Raw genomic sequence first — 9043 nt, 5'->3', positions numbered from 1 at the left:
GGCTGTCTCTGTGTCTCTCTCGCTCGCTCGCTCCCCCTTGCTTTCCGAGATGGCGGCGGTGAAGGCGCTGAACCCCAAGGCGGAGGTGGCGCGGGCCCAAGCGGCGCTGGCCGTCAACATCAGCGCGGCGCGGGGGCTGCAGGACGTGCTCAGGACTAACCTCGGCCCCAAAGGCACCATGAAGATGTGAGTGGGGGCGGGGGGCGACGCCTTTGGAGCCGCCGGGGCGCATGTGCAGCACGCAGGACGCAGCACGCGGTGCCTCCCTTGGGCTTAGATGGCTGCAGAGCTGGATGGGAGTGGCGGGCTTCTTCCAGGTGCCACAAGGCTCTTCGTCCCTGCCTTGCTCTCCTTCTCTTGGCATGCTTGGGGCGCCGGGGTGGGACCCAGGAGGCCACGGTTCGAGATCCGTTGCATTGCAGGAGTTGGGAGAAGGTGTCCCTAGAGGTCCTCTAGTCCAGCCCCCTGGTCAGCCCAGGGTTCTCCTACAAGGGCCCGGGCAGATGGCCGCCCAGCTTGAGTGGCGTTCACGGTGTGGGGCTGTGCTCTTGATCAGCGCGGAGAGAGCTGGGTGGTCCCCCGGGAGCTAAGCTTGGTCTGCCCTGGAACACAGGCAGCTGCCATATACAGAGTCAGACCCTTGGTCCATCTAGCTCAGTCTTGTCTTCACAGACTGGCAGCAGCGGCTTCTCCAAGGTTGCAGGCAGGAATCTCTCAGCCCTATCTTGGAGATGCTGCCAGGGAGGGTTTGCATTTGATTTTCATTTGGATGAGAGACTACCTGTGTGAGCTCAAGAAGAGATTCCCCTTCAGGGCCGGTCTGGGAAGAGCACCTTCACGTTTGCATGCAGAAGGCTCCAAATTCCCTCCCTGAAATCTCCAGATGGGGTTGGGAGAGACTCCTGCCTGCAACCACGGAGAAGCCGCTGCCAGTCTGGGTGGACCAGGGCTGCTCAACTTCTGCCCTCCTGCAGAGGGGCAGCCCTGGTGTAGACAATGCTGAGCTAGATCAGGCCTGCTCTATTTAGCCCCCCCCATCTGTTTTTGGACCACAACTCCCATAATCTCCAGCCACAGTGGCCAGTACCTAGGGATTATGGGAGTGGTAGGCCAAAATCTGCAGGAGGGCTGAAGTTGAGCAGCCCTGAGCTGGATGGTCCAGTGGTGGCAGTTTCTTGGTGCTAGTCTGGTGGGACTGGTGGTTGATTGTTATGCTTTTTTTACTCCCGCAGGCTTGTGTCTGGGGCTGGAGATATCAAGCTTACCAAGGACGGGAATGTCCTGCTGCATGAGATGGTGAGACCTCCCTGGAGCCATGCAGAATTAAGACTAGTATAACCTGGGAGTTTGTTATGATGACCGGAAGCAGGTGAAATTGAGCGTATCTGAGATTTGCAGCTTGCAAGCTACAGATTGGTCTTGATTCGTCTTTAAACTATTAACATGTCTCATTGGAAGATTTTTGTTAGGAAACATACCTGCCCTGATTCATTGACCGCTGGATTAAATATTCCTGAGTAGTGCTATTGAAATGTGGTAGCCTTTTAGATTAACTCCTGAGTTGTACCAGTGGGCAGTGCTCCCTCTAACAGGGATTCTCAGATGTTGTTGACTACAACTCCCACAATCCCCAGCTGCAGTAGGCTTTGCTTGGGGATAATGGGAGTTGTAGTCATCAACATCTGGGAATCCCTGTTAGAGGGAACACAGCCGGTGAGTAACTTGATCTGGGTGTCAGCCACTGTCTCTAGAAGCTCTAGCCTGATCATGAAATGTAGCCATCGTGCATCCCTGCAGTAAGGAGAAATAACTTGGGGCTCTTCTTCTTCTTCTTCCTTACATTAACCAGCAAATCCAGCACCCAACAGCCTCCCTGATTGCCAAAGTGGCAACGGCGCAGGATGATATCACAGGTGACGGGACCACTTCCAACGTCCTCATAATTGGGGAGCTGCTAAAGCAGGCAGATCTATACATTTCGGAGGTGGGTACCCATGTGTTCTGTACATCTGTGGCAAAAAACCGAAAGTTTTCCTTGATGATCCTAGCCACCCTCTGATTATTTTATGATCATGTGACTTTTAAAGCTGAGTGTAAGCTTCTAGTCCTCATTGCCCAAAAGACCCTTAGCCCAAATGAAGCTCCTGATTTGGATGACTAATTTGCTTATTTGTTTACTATGTCATTTTTGGAAGCTGAATATACAATTCTAGTACTCATTGCTCAAAACAAAACTCCTGAAGGTGGATGAATCCGATTCTGAATCTTGATTTCAGCTAAAAGTGAACTTGGGTGTATTATGAATGGAATTGTCGCTACTGCAGTCTCTGAAATGCTGTTGATCCTTCCAGTCAGGACTGATTCTCTCTTTCTGGCATCTTTATTGCCGAGTTGGGCTTGGGTTTCTTTCTGAAATAACTATCCCCAGGGCAGTAGCACTCCATGAAAGATTGTCAGCCTTTGAAAATGGCACTGCACAGCGAACACCCAAGCGAGCTTTGTAGCTCCCTTGGCACAAGAATGTGCTAAAATAATCTGTTCTTTACCCTCTGCATTGGAAGGAACGCCTTTCCTTTTCTATGTATTCAAAAGGACAGTACAATGGGTCCTCGTGTTTACAGACTCAAACCAATTTCCTCTTGATGGCAGCAAACGAATAGATCTACACAACTTTGGCCTTCTGGCTAGTTTTTGGACGAAAACTCCCACCGCCCCCAGCTGCAGTGGTCAGACGTCGGGGGTGATGGGTGTTGTAGTTCCTTGCTAAAAAAAATGGGAGGAGAGTCTGAGATTGTGTGCTCATTTCTAGGGCTTGCATCCACGACTTATTACAGAAGGGTTTGAAGCTGCGAAGGAGCAGGCGCTTCAGGTGCTGGATCAAGTCAAAGTGACGAAGGAGATGGACAGGGAGACTCTCCTGGACGTCGCCAGAACCTCCCTTCGTACAAAGGTGCACGCCGAACTCGCAGATATCTTGACAGAGGTAAGCATTCCTGTAGCATCTCCCGCTACCCCCCCCCCCCCGAAAAAAAGACCATCCTTGCTGGATCAGGCTCTAGGCCTATCTAACCCAGCATCCTGCTTACCATGTGGCCCACCAGATGCTCCTAGGAAACCCCCAAGCAGATGAAGGCATGCCCTCTCTCCTGCTGTTGCTCCCCTGCAACTGGGATTCGGTGGCATCCCGCCTCTACACCTGGAGGTGGCCTCTAGTCACAAGAGAGGAGAGCTGGTCGTGTGGTCGCCAGCATGGCTTGTCCGCTTAGCTAAGCAGGGTCCACCCTGGTTGCATATGAATGGGAGACATGTGTGAGCACTGGAAGAGATTCCCCTTGGGATGGAGTCGCTCTGGGAAGAGCATCTAGGTTGCAAGTTCCCTCCATGGCAGCATCTCCAAGATAGGATTGAGAGAGACTCCTGCCTGCAACCTGGGAGAAGCTGCTGCCAGTCTGGGTAGACAATACTGAGCGAGATGGACTGGTGGTCTGATTCCGTATATGGCAGTTTCCTAGGTTCAAATGTAGAGTTGCGTTTTTATTTTCAGCCCCCTTCCTAATGATCCCTAGCACGGGATTTGCCTTTTTCACAGTGGCTACAACATAATGACAGGGAGCTTTCCAGTTTAAATGGGGAAAGCGTTGTTGGGGCCCCTGGGAGATGCCGTCTGTTCACTGGGCCCTTCCGTTCTCTTTCCAGGCTGTCGTGGACGCCATTCTGGCCATCCGCAAACCGAGCGAGCCCATCGATCTGTACATGGTGGAGATTATGGAGATGAAGCACAAATCGGAGACAGGCACGACGTAGGTGGAGCGCGTGATGGCGCATTTCCTGTTCTAAAGCCTAGGGGCCACCTTTTTGCCTCTGCCCCCTTCCTGCTCTCCCCAGCTGGCAGGGACACGCCTTGATGGCTGTTTCTGCTCTTTCTCTCTGAGATGGAAGCAGTACCTAGCAACGTCATGCCTGCCCAACCAAGACTGCATTTTCTGCTTTTATATGTTAGGGATTCTAAACTAGGGGTCCCAAATGTGGCTGGACTACAACTCCCATCACCCCCTGCCGAAGGCCATTGTGGCAACTGATTATGGAAGTCATAGTCCGCCATCATCTGAAGATTCCAAGTTGGGGTTCTAAACCGCCATGGCAAAGGCCCTCTGCTCGTCATCTCAGGTCCTGCTCATGGTCCCACCACTGACAGAGATCCGGTTGGCGGGTACTAGAGACAGGGCCTTTTTGGTTGTGGCCCCTCGGCTCTGGAACTTCACCATGCTCCCTCCCTCCGTGTTTTTAAAAACACATCTTTTTAAAGAGGCGTTTTAATGTTTCAACTGTTGCTTATATCTGGTAGGTTCTTTTATTTGCGATTTTAAAATCTGTAATTCTGATCGTGGTTTTAGCTTGGCTTTTTAACTGCTTTAGCTTAATTTGGTTGATTTTATTAGTCTGCTTTTGCACGGTAATTATTTTATCAATGTTGTGAGCTGCCCCGAGCAGTAATTTACTGGAAGGGCAGGGTATAAATATTTTAAATAAAGGAGGATGCGATTGAAAGTGCAATAAGCTGCAATGATTTGTAACTCGAGGGCATGGCCGAATTCTGCATTGCCTTTGACCGTGGCTAATGGAGTCAGACACCATGCGAAAGTAAAGCTTCCGTCTTTGGCGTCCCTAATGGCATGCTGCGTGTAAGGCAGTGAGCCTGTGTCGGAGATGGATACACAACTAAATCGTGTCTTGTGGAATGGTAGGAGATGTCGGTGCATACAAAGAAAATCTTTTTGAGATTGTGAGCCCTTTCAGGACAGGGAGTCATTTTTATTTATTTATTTATACCTGCGTGAATTGCTTGGGGAACTTTTGTTGAAAAGTGGTGTGTAAATATTTGTCCTATTCGTATTTTTCGCAAGAGCGTGAAGGAAATGTCTCAATTTGCGTCTCGGCAGGCTGATCAGAGGCCTCGTCTTGGATCACGGTGCCCGCCATCCTGACATGAAGAAGAGGATCGAAGATGCTTACATCCTGACGTGCAACGTCTCTCTAGAATATGAAAAAACGTACGTATCGGGGGGGGCGTGTGTCCTTGAGGGGGCGGGACTAAAGAGGCCGTGATTCGTGGAATCTGCTGTCAGGATGACTTTGGCTGTATCCAAATGCTCGTCTAAGCCTCCATGGCCATGATCCGTCCTGCTTCTGTCTGCTGCCTCCACGTTAACGTTTTTCTAGCCCCCCCCCCCCCGAGTGATGCAATAGCTTCCTGCCTCCAGGGAGGTGAATTCTGGGTTCTTCTACAAGAGCGCCGAAGAGCGGGAGAAGCTGGTCAAAGCCGAGAGGAAGTTCATTGAAGAAAGGGTGAACAAAATTATTGAGCTGAAGAACAAGCTTGTGAAGGACACCAATAAAGGGTTCATCGTGATCAACCAGAAGGTAAGTCTCTGCGTCCGGGCAGGGACACGACGACGACAGTTTCCAAAGGGTCTCCGCCCTTGGTTTTATAGGCTGCCATTCAGACCCTTTGACTCCAAACTCCGATTTGAAGTTGACCAACCTTAATTCCAAGGGATCAGCTCAGCTTGGACTGGTTTTGTTTTGTTTTTAGGGGATCGACCCTTTTTCCCTGGACGCCCTTGCCAAAGAAGGGATTGTCGCTTTACGCAGAGCAAAGCGGAGGAATATGGAGAGGTACATTGCTGGGGGGGAGAGGCGACGGGTCTCTTGTGCAGTGATCCGAACCGTTGGTTCGATCAATGGCTCGCTGACAGGGATCCGTCGGTCACTCGGCAGTTGGCTTTAGCAGCGCCATGAACCTAACCGCGGGTCATCTTTTTCTCCCCTAGGCTGACCCTAGCTTGCGGCGGGGTTGCGATGAACTCCGTGGAGGACCTCTCCGTGGACTGCCTGGGCCATGCCGGCCTTGTCTATGAGTACACGCTGGTAAGATGGATCTAGGATCAACAGATAGACGTTACCCCATTTTCTTCGTTCAAAACTGACTGCTGTTTTACCCCAACTGTTGGAGGGTGGGGATGGAGGAGGGTTGATTCGGTGTATTGTAGCTTCCTATGTGACTGACAGTTCTCCCTCCATCGTGCCCAGGGCGAAGAGAAATTAACCTTCATCGAAAAGTGTGACAATCCTCGCTCCATGACTCTGCTGATCAAAGGGCCCAACAAGCATACCCTGACCCAGATCAAGGATGCCGTCCGGGATGGGCTGCGTGCCGTCAAAAATGCCATCGAGGACGGTGAGTCTGGGTTCGGAGCCCCACGTGAGAAAATACACAGTCCCAGTACATCGGCGGTTTGACTCTTCTCTTCGCTCTCTATCCACGTGCCTGATTCCCTCTCCGGCTGCCTTGATTGCGCGGTGCCGAAACGGCTTCCGAAATGGCACAGTGGCCAAGCTCGTTCTTGAATTGTCCCCTTTGCTCACCAGGGTTTGGCTTGGATTGCATTTGGACGAGAGACTACAGCCAAATCAGACTCCTGGCTAACTGAGCAGAGAGGCACCTTTCTCTTGACTGAGCAGCGGGGAGAGCAACTGGCCCTCTCCACCCCCAGCACAGCATCCCTCCAGTGGCTGTTGCTGGTGTCTCTCTTATGTTTCTGTTTTAGATGGGGAGCCCTTAGGGGACAGGGGCCCCTCTTATTTATGTATTATTCATATGTACGTCAAGCACTTTGGGAACTTTTGTTGCAAAGCGGTATCTAAATATCTGCCGTACCTGTGAGTGCTGTAAAATAGAGTGGAAGAGCACCCACACACTTGCGTGAAAGTCCCAGGGCTGGCAGAGGCTCCTGCCGTGAAACCTTGGAGAGCTGCTGCCAGTCAGTGCAGGCGATCCGGCGCTTGATGGCCCAGTAGTCTGACTCGGTTAGGCAGCTTCCTGTGTTCCTAACTGCTGGCTTGGGCAGATGGGCAAAAACAGTCCATGAATCTCTCCTGACAAATGTGTTGTTAGTGTATTAGGTGATGCTCCCCCCCCATGAGTGTGCATCCATCAATTTTCCCCGCTTTAAATGGTAAATTTAAATGGTACGCCCTGTGGCTGCCAGCCAGGTGACCTTTTGTCTTGAGTTCAGCCCCGCACCTCCGGATCTTGTTGGCAGTTTGCCGTTCATGGTGCCCGACGATGTGTCTTGACAGGCTGCGTTGTTCCTGGGGCCGGAGCCCTGGAGGTGGCCATCGCCGACGCCCTCATGAAACACAAGCCGACCGTGAAAGGGAGAGCCCAGCTGGGGGTCCAGGCTTTTGCTGACGCCCTGCTCATCATTCCTAAGGTATGGACCTGGGGTAAGGAGGGACTGTTGGGCTTGGGGTGGGTATGGGACATAGTCATTGACTGGTTGGGTTTATCCAGACATTGAGTCCTTCCCATTATTATTTTTATTTTATTTCCCCCTGATTTTTAGGTCCTTGCGCAGAACTCTGGCTACGATTCTCAAGAAACTCTTGTGAAAGTCCAGGCTGAATATGCCGAGTCTGGGCAGTTGGTGGGGGTTGACCTTAACTCTGGTAAGAGGATGACGTAAAAGGGGTGGGGTGGCTAGAAAAAGGGCTCACACCACGGGAACATCGGGAGCTGGCATCCACTGAGCAGCCTGCCCCATGCAGTAGCGAGCCCAAGATGTCCAAGCAGAAGCCAGGCGGTCATCTGTCAGGGATCTGGGATCAGATTCCTGCGACCCAAGTCACCCTGTATTGTTTAATTGCGCGCACCATTCTGCTTCCCTTTTTAAGAGGCCCTGCCACTTGTTTTTCCAGGTGAGCCAATGATGGCGGGAGCCGGCATTTGGGATAATTACTGTGTGAAGAGACAGCTGCTTCATTCCTGGTGATTTCTCTCTCTCGCTCTCCCCACTGAGTAGCATTAACAAAAATAAACTTTTGACCATTGGGTCTTTCTGACCACAATGTCCGATCGCCCTTTTCTCTGAAATGGTGGCATGGTTCTCCATGTTTCAAATCCACTAGGAGATGGAGAGGGTAAGAAGCAGGAGGAGCCGAGAAATCCCGGCTGTTTCTTTCCTGCTCAGAAATGGCAGCAGAAAGTGGGGCTCTGGGGAGGAGATTTGGGTGGTGCTGGGTGTCTGCTCACCCGCAGGCTGGGGCTACTCGCCACTGATGAGCCGGCAACTGGATTGGTAGAGCCCTATTCCTACAGCTGCTCAAACTGCCGTCAACCAACATGTTTCCCCTCTTATTTTCTCTTAGCACCGTAATAGCGAGCAACATCCTCCTGGTGGATGAGATCATGAGGGCTGGAATGTCCTCTCTCAAAGGCTGAGCTAGAAGCCATCCGAGTGGGAAGTGCCTGGACCCTGTTCCCTTCTGAATCCACTTCGTGGGATTCGTCCTGCCGGGATCTAGGTGGATTTTTCAGGACAGGAGAAATTGTCTCTCAGTAGGAACTTGGCCACTCACAACCAGAATCCCTTCGCTTCTGTGGAATCAGTTATTTATTTTTTATGTGCACTGAACAAATGCATTGAAAGTTACTGTCTTTCTACTCCAATAAATATTTCCGCCAGTCTCTGCATTGTTGATCTTTAAATTGTAAATATCTGGGCTTGTTTTTAATCGCTGCGTCTCAGCTTTCTCTCTGCTGGAGCCGATCTCTGTGGCTGCTTAGGCTAACACCGGGGTTCTCAAATGAGGGTCCTAAGATGGTGATGATGAACTACAATGCCCTTCATTTGCTGTTGCCATTGTGGCAGTGGGTGATGGGAGATGTAGTCCAGCAACAGCAGGGGCTGACGGGGTTTGTAGTCCCAACAACAGCTATAGTTATAATAATTTTAATTGTAAACCGCCCTGAGCCATTTTGGAAGGGCGGTATATAAATAAAATAAATAATCACACCTGCTCGACAGCTGTGATTTCAACATCCAATTTTTCACATATATCTTGATAGTTTGTATGGCATCCGGGATTGCTGTGAGGATAAAGGGAGGTCATCTTTGGGATGAAGGTTTTGTGTGATGGAACAGAACATTTTATTCCTGTTCTCTAAACTGCACATAAAGCAGATACATTGTTTTGCCATGTT

The 9043-nt window shown here is 50.9% G+C and overlaps 1 protein-coding gene and 2 non-coding genes across 3 annotated transcripts; all 3 read left to right on the top strand.

Annotated features, from left to right (window-relative positions):
• LOC128336233 (T-complex protein 1 subunit zeta) lies at window positions 1-8527 on the top strand. Its single transcript, XM_053275578.1, has 14 exons — window positions 1-186; window positions 1233-1296; window positions 1850-1984; window positions 2810-2983; window positions 3697-3800; window positions 4941-5051; window positions 5262-5421; window positions 5594-5676; window positions 5832-5928; window positions 6091-6238; window positions 7141-7274; window positions 7407-7509; window positions 7759-7828; window positions 8209-8527. Exons 1-14 carry the CDS (start codon window positions 50-52, stop codon window positions 8279-8281), a joined length of 1593 nt encoding a protein of 530 aa, XP_053131553.1. The 5' UTR covers window positions 1-49; the 3' UTR covers window positions 8282-8527.
• LOC128336272 (small nucleolar RNA SNORA22) lies at window positions 2473-2604 on the top strand. Its single transcript, XR_008311884.1, has one exon. It is a non-coding gene; the product is annotated as a small nucleolar RNA SNORA22 (small nucleolar RNA).
• LOC128336271 (small nucleolar RNA SNORA15) lies at window positions 4582-4719 on the top strand. Its single transcript, XR_008311883.1, has one exon. It is a non-coding gene; the product is annotated as a small nucleolar RNA SNORA15 (small nucleolar RNA).
• Window positions 8528-9043: the final 516 nt, after the last annotated feature.

This window comes from Hemicordylus capensis, chromosome 12 (assembly GCF_027244095.1).
Source record: "Hemicordylus capensis ecotype Gifberg chromosome 12, rHemCap1.1.pri, whole genome shotgun sequence".
In the NCBI taxonomy this organism is placed as follows: Eukaryota; Metazoa; Chordata; class Lepidosauria; order Squamata; family Cordylidae; genus Hemicordylus; species Hemicordylus capensis.
This window is presented reverse-complemented; position numbering and strand designations above follow the sequence as displayed.